This window comes from Canis aureus, chromosome 19 (genome assembly GCF_053574225.1).
Source record: "Canis aureus isolate CA01 chromosome 19, VMU_Caureus_v.1.0, whole genome shotgun sequence".
NCBI classification, from domain to species: domain Eukaryota; kingdom Metazoa; phylum Chordata; class Mammalia; order Carnivora; family Canidae; genus Canis; species Canis aureus.
The window spans coordinates 26,197,303-26,218,650 of NC_135629.1; the positions used below are offsets into that span (position 1 = coordinate 26,197,303).

Here is a 21,348-nt window from a genome sequence, read left to right on the forward strand (position 1 = left end):
ATAATTGTACGAAGCCAAACAGAAAAAAAAGGTTAACGACAAACCACAAGAGAAAGAAGGAAATGAAAGAAAACAATTTAATATAAACATATGCAGAGAGATGGATACACGCAGTGACACCAGGAGAAAAAATTCTTTCTTATCAGATAGTGCTGGGTTTGGTTTTGTTTTTTTTTTTCTTTTTACTATAATGAAAGCAGGAAATAGTACACAGGCTGAAGGATGGTAAATAAGTAACAGAAGTTCTAGCTACAGATGCTTCAAAACATCTTTCAATGGAAAACATTCAAGTGTTGCAATCTCAGTAAGAAAGCCTTTCTCTAAATGTATAATCTTACTTGGGAAATAAATTCCAGCAAATTATCAATGTGACCCAAAAGAGAACAATCAAAAAAGAAGTTCCCAACATATTTACATTACTAATTTTGACCAACTAAAACACCAGTAAGGGCAACTCTACATTATTATAACCAATATGTTGTTTTTCCTACAGAAGTAGTCAGTGAATATAAAATCAGTTGCAGGTTGCATTTTGTTAACTGAATAGAAAATTCCTCTCTAAAAGACATTCTCCAATTGTGGCTGAGAAGCTTTAAAAGTAATACCAACAGCTGGCCTCTAATTCAAACACAATCATTACTAATCATCATTAAATGGCATTCGGATGTTTAAACACAGACAGATCAAGGTTGTATGGCTGTTCAAGGACCTCACAACCTAGAGTCAGGTTTCTTCATCTGAGTCCCCTAGCAGACCATATTGCTGCAATACTTCTTTCGTAAGACTGCTGAGAGTTCAATGAGAATAGTCTATGCAAAGTTCTTAGAGCATATGGGCAAACTTGGGCTCAGAGAGGTTAAGTAACTTGCCAAGAGCAGGCAGCTGGTTCCGGGCAGAGGTGCCTTTCACACTTAGGTGTTATTTCCTGTCAAAAGCCCTCCCAGTTGCTAAGCATACTAAACACATCCCACATGACAGGCTCTCTAGAAAGCACATGGATGGATCTTTCCATCTCATTCTCACCAGGACTTTAATTCAAACAACCAGTTCACAGTAAAGGAAATAAAATAGTTCTTGGATATATGTTCACATGCCCAGTCTCAGATTTAAAACTATACTGAAACTAGCTTTCACCTCTCAGACTGCTAGCACTGTTGGTAAGGCACAGGAAAAGAGTTCCTAAATTGCTGACAGAAGTGTCAACTGGGGGGTGCCTGAGTGGCTCAGTCGGTTAAGTGTCTGCCTCAACAGACAGAGTCCTGGAATCAAGCCCTGCCCTGGGTTCCCTGATCAGTAGGGAGGCCTGTTTTTCCTTCTCCCCTCTGCTTGTACTAATAAATAAATAAAGTCTTTTAAAAAAAAAAAAAAAAAAAACAGTGTCGACTGGTATTTCCACGAAGGGCAAACTGGCCATATGTATCAAAATTACCAATGTAATACACCTTTAGCCAAGCAATCTCACTTTGGGTATTTAATCTACAAACATCCTCAACCAAATACAAAATGACATAAGAACAAGAACATTCACTGCAACATGTTTGTCACGTCCACCAACAAGAAACCAATGGCTCATGTATACACTGGAATACTATGCAAGCATAAAATTGAGATGGTCATCTTTACAAAGTGATTAAAAAAAAGTCACCCTGAAAATATTTTGCTAAAGAAACAAATGAACACCTATGACATAAACACCTATGTCTCTGATAAAACATACAGATTTATATAACATCAAGAGTTTGAGGGGCAGGGCAGCTCGACTGGCTCAGCAGTTTAGCACCGCCTTTGGCCCGGGGCGTGATCCTGGAGTTCCAGGATCAAGTCGCACGTCGGGCTCCCTGCATGGAGACTGCTTCTCCCTCTGCCTGTGTCTCTGCCCCTCTATGTGTCTCTCATGAATAAATACATAAAATCGAAAGAAAAGAAAAGAAAAGAAAAGAAAAGAAAAGAAAAGAAAAGAAAAGAAAAGAAAAGAAAAGAAAAGAGAAAAGAAAAGAAAAGAAAAGAAAAGAAAAGAAAAGAAAAGAAAAGAAAAGAAAAGAAAAGAAAAGAAAAGAAAAGAAAAGAAAAGAAAAGAAAAGAAAAGAAAGAAAGAAAGAAAGAGTTTGAGGGGGAGAGAAACTGAGGAAGCAGACAACAGAGCTGGGGTAGACACTGAAGAATAATCCTGAGGCTTGATTCCTAAAGGTACCCATTTCCAGCCACTGCATGAGGGGAATTCTACTGTCTAAAATAGACAAGAAGGGTAACTACAATGGAAAAGCTACCTAGAAGTGAGCTTTTCAATCCGTGGTAATTTGGAGGCCCTAAAGGGACAGATCCAAGGCTTCAATGAACTTATAGAACAGGTTGAGTGATCTGTTTGGTCTGCTTGATTTTGACTGCATGTGTAACAGAGTTTGGTGGGAGAGCTGCTTTCATTGAAGCCTGGCAGCAAAGCTGTGGGGAGAGAAAGGAGATAATCCTTATCCATCTTACTTCTCCATAGCAGCTACTCTTATCTACCAAAAAGAAGTCTGGAGTCATTCATGATCACAATGGCAACATCTTCCCTGCCACTGAGGCAGCTCCAACCGCCATCTTACCATCAGACTTATGCAGACAAGAGTCAAACACCAGTAACTTAGCCTCCAAATTCTGGGGGACACATGCTAGGCTCTTCCAAGGCTTACTCGCATGTGCTGTACTACAGTCCCTTGGCAGGGATCCAGCTACAGGGAGGCTCAACCTCTTCTTGCAAATACCCTACCTGGTTGAGTGCCTCCTTGCAGCATCCTCACTTGAACTGAGGTAGAGGGAAATCACTCTTGCCTCTTCTGTAGGCATGAAAACCTCAATGCTGCTGAGCTAAGCAAGGTATACAGGTGCTTTTACACCCTTGTGCCTTTGCTCATAATGTTACATCTGCCACTGCCTGTCTCCTTGACTATTTCTAATTGCCACCCCTTTGAGAATTAAGTCAACATTTCATTTATATCAATGCAACAAATACTAAGTACCATTCAAGCACTGCTTCCTCTATACCCCAGCCACATTTTGTACCTATGTATCACCAGAGCACTATAAAGTTATCTATTCCTAGTCATTTTCCCACAAGAACATAAATCCTTGAGGACAAAAATGTTCTGCATGGTGTCCAACACAGAGTAAGGACTTTTAAAATGATGCTAAGGAGAATCTATGGATAAAATGCATTTGCAGAGCTTAACTCATTCTTACTTCTTTTGAAACAACTTGCCTTTCTCAGCTTTCTTCCTCTTTAGAAGTCCTTTTAATTCACAAAGAAGATCATGAGGCTGCTCTCCATAGAACTTTCAGGACAATGGACATTCTGAAATTAGTCTGACTAGGAAAGCAGCTGTGGTTTTGCTCCCCATTTCCATCTTATTACAATGACACTACTCCAGCACAGTCCTTGGCCGCATCTAATTTGTCCAAGATCATGAGACAAACGAATACTGAAGGGATGAGGTATAATCTGTTGACCTTGCTTAGACTCCATCTAAAATTCACAGTAACTAAAATAATTTAAGAGAACATAAGGGATAAACACTCGATCTCCAAAAACATCAAACACAGAAAAAAAGAAAAAAAAGGACGGCATTCACAAAATCTAAAGAACAGACATAATCTATCTTATAATGCATGGATTCAAACTTCAATCTCATTCTAATAGGCTACCACTAGGGAGATAAAACATGTTTTAAAGGAAAAATTGTACACAGAATAACCATATGAGTTTCCTGGTGATTCTCACTAAGGCTTCAATGTATTTTCTTATTGAAACAATCAGACAAGCTCTTGGCAAAAAGATTTGATATTGGTGTCAGAATAATGTAGGAATTGAAACTATTTGTAATGTAAAAATTTTGTTTAAAGTAGATATATCACTTCTTATATTTCTCATTCTGAAAAGAAGCTATGTTTCATTCAGTGATAATTCTTCTCTCGTTCTATCAGAAAATCTGTACAAAAGCAATATTTCACCTAAAATCAGTTCTGAAGGATCTTTTATGAATACGCATAATGCAGAAGACCCCAATTAAATTTCCAACAAAGCACTGCCATTTTCAGTAAACAAAGTCATCTTGGTAGGGTCATACTATTTGCAAAATCTGAAGCCTAGAAATTAATTATTAGTGTGACATATGTCAAAACAAATTTTTAAAAGAATAGAATGCAGTTGTAACCATGTGTTTTATCTGTTTGTATGCAAAACCAGTATTGCCTGGCACATAAATATATTCATTTATTCAGCATCTCTCAGAAAAATAAAAAAAGGTTCAGTGTCCCCCCACCCCTGGTTTGCTGCACTCTAGTGAAATCTGAGTAAATCACACATGTTTAGTGAGTTAGAAAATAAGTACAGAATGAAGATATAGTATGGGTGATAGTTTTGAAAAACAGAAGCTCACCATCACACAAATAAACTAATTTTGAAACATTCAGTTTTCCTTCAAAATAAGTTTTTCAAATATCTACATTAACCACACCACACTACCCTAAAGGCTGTTACATTGCAGAAATCAAAGCTTCAAATAACATGTACCAGTGTTGGTGTTTCATAAAAGAGACTGTAGTCTATAGTAAAAAAACAAAACAAAAACAACCTGGGAATAAAATTAGGGACTTCAAATAATTTCAATGTTCTACTAATTATAGCAATGTTTATTTACATTAAAAACATTTTTATAAATGCAAACATTTTAGCACCTAGGGGATTCCAAATAGAAAAAAAAGAATACAGAGCATAGGTATGCAGATTCCTCTTTGTATTTTATTTAATAGAAAATCTGTCCCAATCCTTTTCACAATATATATATGTATACATCAAATCATCACACTGTACACTTTGAATATCTTACTACTTTAGTTGTCAATTACACCTCAATAAAGCAAGAAAGAAAGGAAGAAAGAAAATTATATCCCAAACCAAAGACTTGTCATAAATCTTGTATAAATCAACTTTTGAACTTCAAAATATCGTTCTCTACGTGAGGTAAAAATTAAAACATACTTCCCATAAGAATATACTAAAATCATTTTGCTTTTTCAACTAAAAGAAGAAGAAATGTAATGGATCCCAGAATTTCAGTGTTAGAAGTCGCAAAAGGTTAAGTGGTTGCTGGGGGCACACTGCGTGGCAAGCCACCCACATGGCCAGCACTCCAGTCCAGATGGAATTTCCCAGCTCATATCTTGTTATGAGGAAGGCAAGAGTTGACTGCATGATACAGACTTCTGAGACACTTGTCTCTTCAAGTGCTTCTTTCATTACCAATTTTTCATTAATTCTGTGTATTCTGATAATTATTAACTTGGTACGTTACCCTTAGTAGTTGTTTCTTAGTAGTTGTTTCGGCTATTTCAGCCGAAAACATCTGGCCACTCTAGCAACAATGAAGCGCAGGATGAGTGCCATTTTCATCTGGAGGACAATTCTTCCAGCAAACCCATTCTGCCCATTCATCAGGGCTAAGAACCGGGATAAGACTAAACAGTGTTTCAAAAAGTGATCATAATTCCCCTTTTTTATTTTTTAAATAAAAATTTCTCTGAATAAATTTACTCAAAAAGGCATAGCATTCTTTCATACTTCAATACTGGAAATTAAGTGAGTTACCTCTCTTAAAACTGTGCTTTTATAGCCTCGATACAATCCTTGGATGCCCTGAAACAAACAAAAGACCAAGAGCTCAGAAAGTCAGAATAGCATAAAGTTTGGAATGACATTCTGAGAAAGGCAAATTTACCTTTTCTGAAGTCAGAGTTTTAAAACATTCACAATGAGCACAGTTCCATAAGACGTTAAAGGTTACAAACCGACCTAAAGTATATAAGGCTCAGGTCAGTTCCCCTTAAATAGGAACATCTCTAAAATAATCAAACTGACCACTTCAATTGTTTTCAAATTTCTGCTCCTGAAAATTATACTTGAGATGTTTTATATAAAAATATTCCAAAAAAAAAATTCCGAAAAGCAAATGCACCAAATGCCAATCGTCCTTTCATATAAAAATAGAATTATATTTCATAGTTTCAATCAGAAGACATCAGAAATTCATTAATAATCTCTCCATGGTAATAAATATCTCTGGACAAGCCCTGATTTATTTAACTGTCCACCTGACTAACAACAAGGTCCCTTTACTGAGTTGCTCTCATGGTCCTATGATTAAATACTCAGTATCTCCTCACCTAAGTGACAAAGGGACCATTAAGAAAAATGTTTTCTAAAACCTAGACACATTGAAAATTTCCACATGACTAATTACTATTAAAAAAAAAAAAAAAAAAGAAAGGCTTCTGTAAAGAATACAAAGAAGAGCAGTTCGATGGTCCCTAGTGACATGGACAGCAAGATTAACTTCTGACCCATAACATTAACAAGTAAAAAAGGAATTAATTTTAATATAAACGTTATAATGCTAGTCTCTATATCCATTTTTTTAAGATTTTATTTATTTATTCATGAGCGACACAGAGAGAAGGCAGAGACACAGGCAGAGGGAAAAGTAGGCTCCATGCAGGGAGCCCGATGTGGGACTCGATCCCAGAACTCCAGGATCACGCCCTGAGCCAAAGGCAGACACTCAACCACTGAGCCACCCAGGCGTCCCTCTATGTCCATTCTTATACTTCTCTTCCTCAGGTCCTCAAATTTGTAGTAACATTTTAATATGACAGCTTTATTTACTCCACATTTTCACAATTTATTCCATGTCTGATTCTGAAACTAGTAAAGGACAATTACAATGTAGAACATATACGCAACTCAATATGTGTTGTTTAGAAATTTGGGGAAAAAAATTAAAATTAAATTTGAAAACGGAAAGGCAGAGATATCGTTAGTATAAAAAGCTGCTGTGATTGGGCATTAAATTGAGCTTTATGGTCTCTTCTAAGACTTCTGATCTGAAAAATCACAGTATTCATATTAATTACTATAAAACCTTTCTCAATAAAGAAAAATAGTTTAAAAATACATCTCACCTCTGTATATAAGATGTTAGAGAAAATCTGAAATGTTCTTGAAGAAGCAGATACCTGTGCCCTCTGCTTAACCACTTCTGAAGGAACTCGAATCAGGCAGGCAACCTAAAATATATAATTTAATTACATCCTAAAAAAGAAGTAACTGCTGTGAAAATTGAAATTTTCTTCATAAGCAAAAAATTATAGTTAAAAAGGGATAATGTACATGCTCAGTGCAAGACATCAAAAGGTATTTTTTCAACCTAAAAAACTTGGACTCTTAATGGACATGCATTATTTTGTCAGCCCAGAACCTCTCCTCCCTTGTCTTGCCTGTATCAATCCTCATACTTTGTTCTAAGTCCATCTCTCCTCTCTATGAGGGCCTCAATGGCAAGAAACACTTTGCTTATTTACTTACTTATTCTGAATCCCCAACAGCTAGAACAGCATCATCTAGTGTTCACATGACAGCCATTTCAAATAGGTTGAAAGAAGGAATCAAAAGGGCTTTTCCTTTACTGTCAATAATGCACACAGCAATAGATCCAAGACTGCTCGTCAGCTGATTACACCTCATCTTCTATCCTACTAACCACCCCAGCTTCAACTAGTTCCCAACCCCAGCACCCTAGACAGCCCCCTGCCCACATACACACACAAAGTGGGATTACAGGTAATTTTGCTACTTCTTTTCTGCCTACCAGCATTTCTAAATTCTCTAAACCCAACAGGTGTTACTACTTGATTACTTTCTTTAACATAATATCAAAGAGGGATCCCTGGGTGGCGCAGCGGTTTGGCGCCTGCCTTTGGCCCAGGGCGTGATCCTGGAGACCCGGGATCGAATCCCACATCGGGCTCCCGGTGCATGGAGCCTGCTTCTCCCTCTGCCTGTGTCTCTGCCTCTCTCTCTCTCTCTGTGACTATCATAAATAAATAAAAATTTAAAAAAAAAAAACATAATATCAAAGAGTAAATATATCTGCTATGGACCAAAGATTTTAAATGAGGGAGAAAATAAAATGAAAGGGCTAATTTGAAAAAACGCTTTTTAGAGTCCAGGTAGCTCAAGCAGTTGAGCATCTGATTTTGGCTCAGGTTATGATCTCAGGGTCCAGAGATTGAGCCTCGCATTGGGCTCCCCACTCTGCGGTGAGTCTGTTTCTCCCTCTCCCTGTGACCCTCCCCCAAATCATGTTCTCCCTCTCTCACTCTAATAAAAAAATAAAATCTTTAAAAATAATTTTAAAATATGCTTTTCAATGCAATCCTACTTATTAGCCTTGACAAATACTTATTTTTAATTTAGAGATAATCACACATGCAAAAAACAAATTAAACACCTTACCACTAAGGCCTAAAACTGGGCATAAATCATGTTATTCTTTATAAGTGTGTAAACTTTTAAAGTCATACTTATAAACAAGGACAGAAAATAAAGATCATTGAAACTTACATGAACCTAAAAGGATAGCTCCTACCATCTAAAACTCATTAAAGAAATGAAAATAAATAAAAAAGAAAAGAGAAAAGAAGGAAAAAGGCTCACTAACTCCTTGTATTTTTCAATTCAAGAGGTCAAGAGTGAAGTACAACCCCAATATGTCAAGAAAATAGGAATTGTCTCCTTGTGTGGCTTGGTATAAATATTTATGGAACTTCATGCTTCATAACCCTTCATGTTCTTACATTATATTTTTATTTCTCAAAAATACAGAAGCAAAACAAAAACTTTGAAAAGGTTCTCAGATGAAAAACAATCTCGCTAACTGAAGAGGTACAAAGCACCCCAGCACGGCTTCCTGACTTGCACGGCATGGCAATTTTGGCATAAGAGAGAGGCCACTGTCTATTTCTTCCAGTGACTCCACTGCCTTCAATTTGGTTTTCTATTAACTCTGATCTTTCTTGGATTTGAATCTGAGCCACAACAGGGTATTTCACTGCACAAGAACAAAAACATGTTACAGGATTGTGATTCCATGAAAGGAAATAATGTTATCTGTGGGTCTCTTGGTAAATCCATTCTTTAGAGCATTCTTTCCTCACAAATCTAGGGTTCAGTATGATTCCATGACACAGGAATGGTGGCATTTTCATTAAACCCAAGAGTGTTTTATATGTCAGAGGTCTATCAGAAGACAAAATGACTAAGATTTTACATAAAGAAAATATATGTTCCCATCTTTTGTCAGCATTAAAATGTAATACTGGCTTCATTAGAATTAAACATACCAAAAAGCATGACAAACTTCAGATTAAAAATTGATAATGAAGCTGTCAAGGTTTTTCTTTCTTTGACGTAAATAAAAACTTACTTGACGTGTTTAACTTGAATTGTTTTTTTGCAATGGAGACCTGAATGTCTCCATCTAGCATTTACTAACCACCAAGATATAAAACTATGGTGCTAAGACTAAATGTGTAAAAAGGGGAAAAATTACAGTGAACTTCACCCTCCCGTTTGATAAAAGGTATGAGGGCAGAGGAGGAAGAAGAAGGGAGAGAGATGCTGCTAAATCTGGTTCTTTCTGGTTCTTTCATTGCCACAGCCACCTACCTTCTACACAGCCAACCTGTCACTGTCTCACTTATCTTTTTTTTTTTTTTTAAGATGTATCCATTTGAGAGAGGGTGTGTGCAGGCACAGGAGTCAGGGGAGAGGCAGAGGGAGAGGGAAAAATGGGCTCCCCACTGAGCAGGCCCAATTCAGGGCTCAATCCCAGGACCTTGAGCCAAAGGCAGATGTTTAACAGACTCAGCCACTCAGGCACCCCTGTCCTCTCACTCTTGAAATGCTCTTCAAGGTCACTGGGCATCACCAATAGTGTCTTCCATTAACATCCTTTCCCCAACCAGGCCAACGCAGCTCACAGTAACTTGTCTGATTTTTATTTTTCTTGGTGAAACCTAATCAACAGCCTGTTAATAGGCCTCCGATACTAGAAGCCAATTGTCAGCATGATTAAATACATATCAATCTGAGACAAAGGTTAGGGAGGGTCAGAGCACTACTTGGGTTAGGAAGTAAGGGTGAAACCCATATCTTTTGGTTATCATCTCGAGAATTATTTCTCACCAAAGATCTATCATATATATGTACACCCAATGAAATTAAAGTTTCAAAGTTCAGTATGAGTTAATTCTTCATGTTTAGACAGGCAAACCTACAGTAAGCTCAACAGAGAAACCTAAATAAGGGGAATACAGCCAAAATTTAATCACATTCAAAGCAAAGGCTGCTTTGGGCTTTGCAGAGTAAACTCCAATGTGATAAATGAGTAAGAGGGAGAGGAACCTCAACACCCTGAAAATTTCTGAAATGCACAACTTACTTAGTTGTATTTTATTTCACCTTCTTTGTACAATTCTCAAAATTCTGGGAAGCAGGTTTCCAAATTAAGAATACCTAACGTACCTTTCTAGACCACCATTTAAAATCAAAACCTCTAGGATGGAACAGCTCATCTGTGTGTCAACTCTGCCATCTCCTGGTTACTAATGGAATCACAGCTGCCAATAAAATAATCCTAACAGCAATTTTCTAACTCCTGATTTACCATCCTTAGAGTTTAAATTTTATCCACTGATGGGGCCCCTAAATTCATAATACATTTCTTTTTTTTAAGATTTTATTTATTCATGAGAGACACAGAGATAGGGGCAGAGACACAGGCAGAGGGAGGCAGGGAGCCCAACATGGGACTTGATCCCAGGGACCCCAGGATCACACCCTGGGCTGAAGGCAGGCACTCAACCACTGAGCCACCCAGGCGTCCCCCCATAATACATTCTTTACATCTAGACTCTTTCCACTCATATAAACAGCCAATAGACACTAGAATAAAAATTTTTCATTTTTGTTAGTCTTGTCTCTGACAAAACTACTATCCTTGATAATCCAGACTCTAGGCAGAAGTCTGGATTATCAGGTTAATAATCTTTTCAACAAAAATAATTACATCATCTTTTAGGCTTTGTCTGTGAAGGCTGTTCACACAATTCTACAGAAAACTTTAGCCTTAAATGGCTTTTTCACTTTTGTTCCTTTCTGTAACAGAAATGAGCTGTGGTTTCACAGGAGGTGACAAAAACCCCATGGACAGAGGTGTAGACTTCAACACACATAAAATCTGATAGTGGAGGAGACTGACATCTAATGCTAACTATATTAGTTGCCTATTGCTGCTCTAACAAATTACCACACAGTAAGAGGCTTAAAATAACACAAATTTACTCGTAAAATTCTGGAGGTCTTACTGAGCTGAAACCAAATTGTCAGCCAGGTGGTATTCCTTCTGGAGGCTCTAAGGGAGCATCTATTCCCTCATTTTTAGAGGCTACCCGCATTCTGTGGTTTGTGGTCCCTCTCTAAGACAGAGCACAGCATCTTAAAGCCTCTCTCCTCAGCTTCCCTGTATTCCTCTTGTAAGGATGTTTATAATTACACTGGGCTCACCTAGATAATCCAGGAAAATCTTCCCATCTCAAGATCCTTAACTTGATCTTGTCTGCTAAGTCCTTTTTGCCATGCTAGATAACATATTCACAGATTTTAGGGTCTAGGATATCTTTAGGAGACCATTTCTTTGTCCACCATAGTAACCAACAGCACATTTTAGAACTCTAACCTTTTCTTATTTTAAGAAACCCACAACGGGGCATATGACCAGCTGAGTCAGTGGACCATGCAACTCTTGATCTTGGGTTGTCAGTTCGAGCCCCACTGGGTATAGAGATCACTTAATAAAATCTTTAAAAAACAAAACAAAGTGTTCAGAATTCACAATATTACCAGAGTAATACATATCTCGTTGCCAATTCTGCATCACTTTTGCCATTTTTAAAATATTATGAAAAGTAAAAGACGAAAGTGCTCCTGGAAGTATGCAGAGAAGTGTCTGTCTAACCATTCATTCTACAATAGTGTTTTACAGTCCACAGCAGCTGGGAAACCTTGAACGAGTCACTGAAATTCTCTGAATTTTCATCATCTTCTGAAGTGATTCCTTCCCCAAACTCTAAAACTCTAAAATTGTGCTACATCCTGCACTTCGTGTGACATGGACTGGAACCAATATTTACTGGACTAGATGCTAGGCTGAGCACTTAAGTGATGTATCACTTAATCCTTAGAAGAACTGTAAGTGAGGCACATTAATCCTGTTTTTTTAGATAAGGAAAATGGCAACACAGTGAGGTTAAGTAAATAGTCAATGGACACACAGCAAATAAGCTATGTGACAAGTCAGAGTTCCAACTCTGATCTGTGTTACTTGCCATCTATGATCCATATGCTACCTCGTTACAGAAATCCTCATGTATTCTCTAGTTCTATAATAAATATATCCAATTTATTTATACGTTCCCCAAGGACAGGAATCAAAATTTCTTATTCTGTGTTTTTAAGCACCCATCACAGTGTCCGACAGAGAATAGGCACTCAAATATTGAAAAGTATACAATTACAAATCAAAGCAATTTTGTAATAGTGGCATTTAATTCATTATGCCACCAAGAACCCTAATTTTAACAAAATAACATCTGAAAATGTAAAGGTTTGTCAAATGCAGACTTGCTCAGAAGTAACTAATCCTATCATCACTAGTTTGGTCCTTGGAGAGAAGTATTTGGTTTTCCTCCTTACACTGTAATGGCAATAACTGACCAAGTAACACTCTTGTGGCTTGAAACTATTTCAACTTCATCATCTTACATGAAAATCTTGTTCACTATTTCTATAAAACTGAACTTAATTTGTGTTCCAAAAACTGATGCTGCTCTTAAATAAAAAGCCAACAGAGCTTCCCTTCCCTCTTGACCACTAATTAAACAAGATAGTCAATGAAATACACTCTCCTAGATGATGAATCAATATCATCTGAACTAATGCTGCATACTATAACAGGGAAAGAAAAGAAAATCTATAAAACAGAAAACAAACTGAAATGTGTTAAAGAAGGAAGTCATTAAGAAACTAGTGGGATGGGGGAGCCTGGGTGGCTCAGTTGGTTGGGCAGCCAACTCTTAATTTCAGCTCAGGGCATGATCTTGGGGTCTTGGGATCAAGCCTCACATCAAGCCCCACACTCTGCTTAAGATTCTCACCCTCTCTCTTTATCCCTCTCCCTGCTCAGTCTCTCACTCCTCTCTTGCTCTAAAATAAATAAAATCTTAAAAAAAGAAAAACTGGAGGGATGGTAGGGAAAACTGTTCTTTATAAAGCTTCCCTGAAAATTTTCTTTGTACATTCATGCTTATACTTTAAGCAGGATCATCACCAGACATGGGCCATGCCATGCCCAGACAGACTCTCAGGTCCTGTCCCCCTCTTCTCCCTGCTCTGCACATTCACTTTCACTCAGGCTCATATGGCGGAGACAGCTGAAAAGTAGGGTGTGCTTAGCTGACTGAACTGAGAAGACTGTCAGAGAGTTTAAATATGTGCACAACGGGACGCCTGGGTGGCTCAGCAATTGAGCATCTGCCTTCAGCTCAGGTTGTGTTCCCAGGTCCTGGGATTGAGTCCCACATCAGGCTCCCAGCAGGGAGCCTGCTTCTCCCTCTGCCTATGTCTCTGCCTCTCTCTGTGTGTCTCTCATGAATAAATAAAATCTTAAAAAAAAAACCACTATAAATACATATAAAAAAATTTTTTAAGGAATTCAGGGTCTTTTTATAAAGATTTATTTGAGAGAGAGTGTATGAGTGGGGAGTGGAGGGGGAAGAGGAGGGGAAGAGGGAGAGAATCTCAAGCAGACTCCCTGCTGAGTGAGGAGTGCGACATGGGACTTGATTTCACAACTCTGAGACCATGACCTGAGCCAAAACCAAGAGCTGGATGCTTACAGATGACCCACTCAGGAGATCCTTAATTTTTTTTAAAGAAATCTCTATATCCTTTGTGGGCTCGAACTGACCAACCTGAAATCAAGAGTTGCATGCTCGGGATCCCTGGGTGGCGCAGCGGGTTAGCGCCTGCCTTTGGCCCAGGGTGCGATCCTGGAGACCCGGGATCGAATCCCACATCGGGCTCTTGGTGCATGGAGCCTGCTTCTCCCTCTGCCTGTGTCTCTGCCTCTCTCTCTCTCTCTCTCTCTCTATCATAAATAAATAAAAAATTTAAAAATATGTTTAAAAAAAAAAAAGAGTTGCATGCTCCCCTGACATAGCCAGACAGGTGCCCCTATAAATGTATTTTAAAACATATTAACAACATAATCAAAAATGGCCTAAGTCCCACTTGGGAAAACACAATGGTAACTAACATGTGTTTTGTTGCTGACAAACACTCCTCACTGAATCAAGGCATGAACTTCCAAATAGCCAATTCAGTGGGAAAGCTGGAAAAAAAAATGAGGTGCTAATGATGTACTTAATCCATATGCTTATAACCAATGAGCCCTGTATGGACTACAGCACATAGAAGGTCCAAGGACCTTGTCAGTTGGTAGATAAGCTAAACAACATAAATTGCCTTTGTTTTCAAGGCATCTTAGATGGCATGGGCCTTGAAGGAAATGTCAGGTCTTGGTGCCACCCTCACTTTATTTCCAAAATCCAAATCGACATGTCTGAGTGCACTGCCACCCTCAGAACTAGCCAGTCTTTATTAAACTAGGCCTTTTAGTAGGTCTAAAAGTTTATAATTCTGAGGAAGACAAAAGGAATTGCACTTCTGATCAGTATATGGCACTCCTTGAGCCACTAGCTAACATATTCCTCAGTGTGGGACTGCTGAACCAATTCAGTAAAAACATTTAGTAGTGGAATATACATTTAAATTTTTGATGACTCTAAATCAGTGGTGCTTAAATATCACTGAGTACCAGAATACCTAGGAATTTTGTTTAAAATGCAGGGTTCCAGAGCTCCTGGGTGGCTCAGTCAATCCAGCATCTGCCTTCAGCTCAGGTCATGATCTCAGGGTCCTAGATCAAGTCCCACATTGGGCTCTCTGCTCAGCAGGGAGTCTGCATCTGTCTCTCCCTCTCTCTACCCCCCACCCCTCCCCACCGCTTATTCTCTCTCTCCCACTCTCAAATAAAAATCTTTTTAAAAAATAAAATAAAATGCAGGATTCCGGGTGCCATCTCCAAAAATCATCATTTGTAACCTGCCCAGGCAACTGAATCTAAAGTAGGTGCTCTCTGGGCTGCACTTGGAGAACTACTATTAGAAGCTGTCAGAAAAGTATCTACAAAACATGATATATTTCCTAGCTTTCTCAATCCCAAATTAGAATGTGGCCAAAAAGGATAATCAACCTGCATCTATGTATATAGGGACATCCACACATCTGTCACCCATGTACACATTAAATTCAGAGTGGCTACATTAGGCTGCAAAGAAATGTCAATGTTCTTTTATTTCTGCAAACAATATGAACTTAAGCCAAAAGTAGGATAAGACCTGGGAAAAGTAAAATCTTAAAGACTTAAAATATCACTATAGCTGTAATGTTACAGCATCTGCTGTATTAGAGTAAACCTGCCCCCAACCCTTCTGATCTAATTACAGATTCTACTTCTCACAGGGCTTCTTCTGTGTCTGATGAAAGCTGAGCTGCAAAATAATTGAGGCAGGGATTTAGAGATTTGGTGCAGCAAACTTCCTAATAAAAATGGCACAAAAGACTATCTCACTGTTGTTACATATTAAATCTTATTTGATTGATTTTACTGTATTCCAAATTACAAACATAAGGTAGAAGGTTGTAATTATAGTTTTATTGATTCATCATTAAGTTTTAATCAAGGTGCTGCTACAGGGGATGGTTATTAGGGCACTGTGCTTTTCTTTCTTTCATATACTTAGAAGTGCTACAACAAAGCAATTGTGGACACAAAGGATACCAACAATAACAATAGGTTATTGTTTCTAAGAATCTATTTGCAAATTAACAATCTTCTATCAAAGTATGTGTTACAGAACAATGAGGGAACGAAACTATTTATTTTCTCTAGGTCTCTAAACCTTTCTGACCACTGACAGCTTTAAATGTTTCCCATTGCTCTTTATTTTACCAATGAAAATTGCTTCTCCTAAATTCTATTTCTTTCTCTTATTTCTAGCAACCACACCTGTATGAATCTGAAACCAAAGATCTTCGATCCATGAATCTGAAACAAGGTACTAAAATAGGAAGGCAGTATATACATTTCCCAAGCATTTATTGAGAAAATAGATACTGAATGGCTTTGGTAAGTATTTTTAAGAAAGTATAAAGACAGAACCCAGGTGGTTCAGTCCAAGCATCTGCCTTTGGCTCAGGTCATGATCCCATGATCCCATGATCCTGCAATCAAACCCCCTGAAGGGAACTTCTGAACAGGGAACCTCTGCCCCTCCCTCCACTCATGCATGTGCTCTCTTGCCCACGTGCTCGCTCTCTCTCTCTCTCTCTCAAATAAATAAATGAAATCTTTAAAAAAAAAAAAAAAAAAGGGACGCTTGGGTGGCTCAGGAATTGGGCATCTGCCTTTGGCTCAGGGCCTGATCCCAGAATCCAGGATGGAGTCCCACATCAGGCTCCCTGTAGGGAGCTTGCTTCCCCCTCTGCCTGTGTCTCTCATGAATAAATAAATAAAATCTTTTTTTTTTTTTTTTTAAGTTGGTTAAGCATCTGACTTTGGTTCAGGTCGTGATCTCAGGGTTCTGGGATCGTGCCCCATATCAGGCTCCCCGCTAAGTGAGGAGCCTGCTTCTCCCTCTCTCTCTGCCCCCATTTGCGCTATCTCAAATGAATAATTAAAATCTTAAAAAAAAAAAAAGTACAAAGATAACTGGAGCATCATAATCAACATTTCCACACACTCTAAAAATCTTTTCAACATAGGACACTGTAACTAAATTTAAAATCAATCAAATACCATCAAGATAAGTCTCACCTGTGAAGTCAATCTACATACCCGCTACTGATTGCTTCTCTTTTTAAAGTTCTCCAGGCACCACAGAAACTATAAAAAGGTATCTGACATTAGGCCTTACCATCTAAGGGACCACAGAAATCCTGAGAGACGTAATAAAAATATGACTGTCCCAGAACTGTTTATCTCTAGGGTATAAACACTTGTTTCCTAGCTCACATCTACCTACCCCAGCTCCTACACCCTAGAGTTCACACAAAGAACACAATGACAAAGGCTTCAGTATTCAAATTGAAGAAAACCAGAGCACCTGGGGGTGGTTCAGTGATTCAGTGTCTTCCTTTGGCTCAGGTCACAATCCTGGGATTGAGGCTCCCATTGGGCTTCCCGAGGGGAGCCTGCTTCTCCCTCTGCCCATGTCTCTGCCTCTCTCTGTGTCTCTCATGAATAAATAAATAAAATCTTTAAAAAAAAAATTTAAGAAAGCCTATCCTTTGACATGGCAAATTAGCTTTCAGGCAAGATGGCCCCATGTGAGATGAAGTAAGAGGCCAAGTTCTTTTTGCTGCCTGTTTTCGGCAAAATGCTATAAAATATAAACTAAATACTGAATTTATGAGAATATTTCAGCTTAACCAACATGCAATTCTAAAATAATGAGGCAAGAGCTGTCACAAGGACAGTTTCACATTCTGAGAGACACTGAAACTCTCATAACTTGTTATTCTTTTATATACTCAAAAAATACAGCATATAATGAGGTTCTAAAATCAGAACATAATCACAGAAAAAAATCTAAACCTGGGATAATAGGTTAAAGGATTGTTTTTAAATTAAGTATACATTGCTTTTAAATTGCAGTTTAAGCTAATTTTCCAGTACACTTCAAGCACAGGAGTTCCTACTTCAAGTAAGAGTAGAGGGAATGAAAATGTCCAGAAATTCTATGCAAAATGTTCATGCATTCAATTTCCTGGAGAGACAGCCAATCATTAGATTCCTAAATGGGTCCATGGCTCATGAAAGAATTACCACTTGTGTTCCCTGCCACTCAGAAATCAATACACTCACTGCTGGTCCCATCATTTTTGTAACTTCAATAAATCATGAAAGCATTTTTTTTAAAAATCCAGACTTAATTTGGGTTCTGAAAAATCATTTTTTTAAAGATTTTATTTATTTATTCATGAGAGAATAAATGGCAGAGGGAGAAGCAGGCTCCCCTCGGGAAGCCCAAGTATTATACATTTGAAACTAATATGACACTGTATGTTAACTATACTAGAATTAAAATTCTTAAAAAAAGAAACTCATTTTACAGTAATGAAAAAGTATGAGGTTTTATATATCCTAGATACAAGAAAATAATTTTTTAAGACACAAAAATAACAAAGGAGAGCAGAGATCATCTTTTGTCTTTATCAAACATCATAACCTCAACAATTCATATTATCACACAGAGGGATACTGCTTTTCTGTATAACAGACTTTTGCCCATAATTCCTTTTCTACTGGATTTCCCAGATATAATCTGATATGTTTTCATCAACTAAAATGATATAATTAACTTGACTATATATCTTTAAAATAACTTTCTTTTAAATTATCTTAACATTTCCCAATTCCTGCTATGAGGCCAGTTCTACCTTGATACCAAAACTAGCAAGACACAATAAAAGGTATAGACTTTTATCTCTTATGAATAAAGAAACAGAAGTCCTCAGTAAATAAAACCTAGCCCTAAGTAAAAAGTATTATATACAACGATCAAGTGAGATTTATTCCAATAATGCAAGAGTGGTTTAATGTTTGAAAACCAATTAATGTAATACACCATATCAGCAAAGTAAAAAACAAAAGTCTCATGATTACCTCAATAGATGAACAGAAACATGGACAAAATGCAACCTTCACAATGTAAAAAAAAAAAAAAAAAAAATTCATCCAACAAACTAGGAACAGAAGGCAACTTCCTCAACTTGATAAAGAACATCTATGAAAACCTCACAGCTAACATCATACTTAATAGTGGAACACTAAGACCTCCTTCCTGAGATCAGAAAAAAACGTAAGGACTCACACTCCCGCCACTCCTATTCTACACTGTACTAGAGCTTCTAGTCAGGTCAATTAGGCAAAAAATAATAATAAAATAGAAGGCATAGAGACTGAAAAGAAAGAAGTATAACTACCTCTATTTGCAGAGAATATGACCTCATGCATAGAAAATTCTAAGGAATCCACTAAACAGCTTCAGAACTGATTAATGAGTTCCCCAGAGTTACAAGATACAAGATCAATATATGAAAACAAAATCATTTCTACATGTAGCAATGAACTAATGGAAAATGAAATTTTATTTTTAAAAGATTTTATTTATTTATTTGAGAGAATGAGCAAGCAAGAGAGAGAACACAAGCAGGGGATGTGAGGTACAGAGAGGCAAAGGGAGAAGCAGACCCTCCACTGTGCAGGCAGCCCAATATGGGGCTCCATTAAAGGACTCCAGGATCATGAAGGCAGACACTCAAGGCAGATACTCAACCAAGTCACCCAGGTGCCCCAAAAATGAAATTTTTTAAAAATTTCCATTTAGAATAGCACCAAAAGGAATAAATGGAATAAATTATCAAGAGGAGTATAAAACTTATACTCTGAAACTACAAAACACTGTTTAAAAAAAATCAGTACCTAAATAAGTAGAAAAACACCATATATTTATACATCAGAAAATTCAGTATTTCTAATATAGCAACTGTCTCCAAAATTGATTTGCAGATTTGATGTGATCCCTATCACAATCTAAGTTGCCTTTTTTACTGACATTGATAAGCTGATTCTAAAATTCACATGAAAATGCAAGAGACCAGAATAGGCAAAACAATCTTGATAGAAAAGAACAAAGGTGGAAGACTCATACTTACTGATTTCCAAACTTAGCACAAAACTGCAGTAATCAAGACTATGTGGTACCGACATAAGGACAGACACAGATATCAACACAATAGTATTGAGAGAGGGACTGCCTATCTTGTCATTGCTTTCCAAGTTTATTCTACTATGTCATTGCTTTCCAAGTTTATTCTACTATGATCAAATGATCTGTACAACCTTGTCTTTACACTACTTGTTGAAATTCACTTTGTTGTACTACTGGTTCATACATTTTTATTCATGTTCCAAGTATGCTAGAAAAAAGTAAATAATCTTCAACTCTTAGGTGCAGAGCTCTACACATATCCATTAGCCCCATCTTGTCATTCTCTTGTTCAAATCTTCTATGGTCTCAATAAATGTTTCTGCCTGTCTGGTCTTAAGATTTTTACAGATAGAAGTTAACATCTCCAACAAAAATTATAGTTTTGGTGGGTGGGAGGATGGGTGAAATAGGGGATGGGATTAAAGAGTACAATTATCATGATGGGAAAAAATTAAATTTTAAAAAATTACATTTCTAGTATTTCTCCTTGTTCTTCTGGCAATCTCTCCTTTATATTTTGAGATTATATCAAGTTTATTGCATCTCCCAAGAGAATTATTCCTTATATCACTATATGATAGTCTCTTTGGTTTTTGGCTTTCAGTGATTTTTTTGCCTGACACTAACATAACTCTATCAGCTCTTCTTCAGTGATAAGAATAAAGGATTATTATAGGTGTAAACTGTAATTGTGGGAGCTGATTAAGCAGGTTATGTAGAATAGTCATTCTACATCTAGCGTTAGGACAGAAATCAGAGGGCAGGCAGGGGGAAGGATGAAATGATGTGAAATGGGGAAGGACAAAGGATAAACTGACCCATCTGTTTCTCACCAACCTTACTGATGTGGGTGACTTGTAGTATAAACTAGCATTCTTCACTGCAGAGCCCACACATCTGTCTCAGAATTTAGAGAAGCTGAAGGAGATGATCCAGTAGGAACTGGAGAGGCTGTAGACCAGATTCTAACACCAACCTTGTAAGCATCAACACAACTATTGCTTCACTTCCACCTTTCAAATCTTGTGCTAGTTTATCTTATAGCCAGCATAACCTGGAATGATCCTGGAAAGGGAGTTCTAGGAAATAGAGTTCCAGCTCAGTTATGTTGACACAACACAAAGCCATCACAATATGCATGGATATCTACTTCCATCTTTTTAATTTCATTCTTTCTGTATAAATATGTTTTAGGCTGTCTCTTGAAAATAGCATATTGCTGGATTTTTCTTTCATTCTATCTAGACTCTATCTTTTAACTATCGTATTTAATCCATTTACATTTATTGGTGTTTTAGACTTTCATAACTTATAAGAATTGTCTTTTAAAAATCAAAGTATTATCTGCACCAAAGATATATGCATGGTTTCTGTAAGTATTTTACACACATAACTTGTTACTTACCACTTCTCCAGCAGAGGCAGCCAACATATGCTTCACAGGCATTAAATATGAAGATGAATCAGTATGCAAAAACCATTTCACATATTCATAGGTGATAAAAAAAGCAGCAGCTGAAA

The 21,348-nt window shown here is 37.4% G+C and overlaps 1 protein-coding gene across 31 annotated transcripts in view; it reads right to left on the reverse strand.

The window, feature by feature from the left end:
* Window positions 1-21,348, reverse strand: part of SLC25A26 (solute carrier family 25 member 26) — a 196,152-nt gene that overhangs the window by 90,592 nt on the left and 84,212 nt on the right. For 18 of the 31 annotated variants that reach the window (XR_013357699.1, XR_013357700.1, XR_013357702.1 and 15 more), the window contains 3 exons: window positions 21,233-21,342; window positions 6,994-7,098; window positions 5,624-5,671 (listed from right to left, as the gene is read on the reverse strand). The exons of 1 other annotated variant lie outside the window; for it this stretch is intronic. Coding sequence is in view for 26 of the 30 variants with exons in the window: in XM_077858140.1 (XP_077714266.1) it covers window positions 5,624-5,671; window positions 6,994-7,098; window positions 21,233-21,342 (263 nt within the window). In the remaining 4 variants the exon portion in view is untranslated. The remainder of the gene's footprint in view (window positions 1-5,623; window positions 5,672-6,993; window positions 7,099-21,232; window positions 21,343-21,348) is intronic. 12 more of the 31 variants (XM_077858136.1, XM_077858144.1, XM_077858135.1 and 9 more) reach the window with 4 other exon arrangements.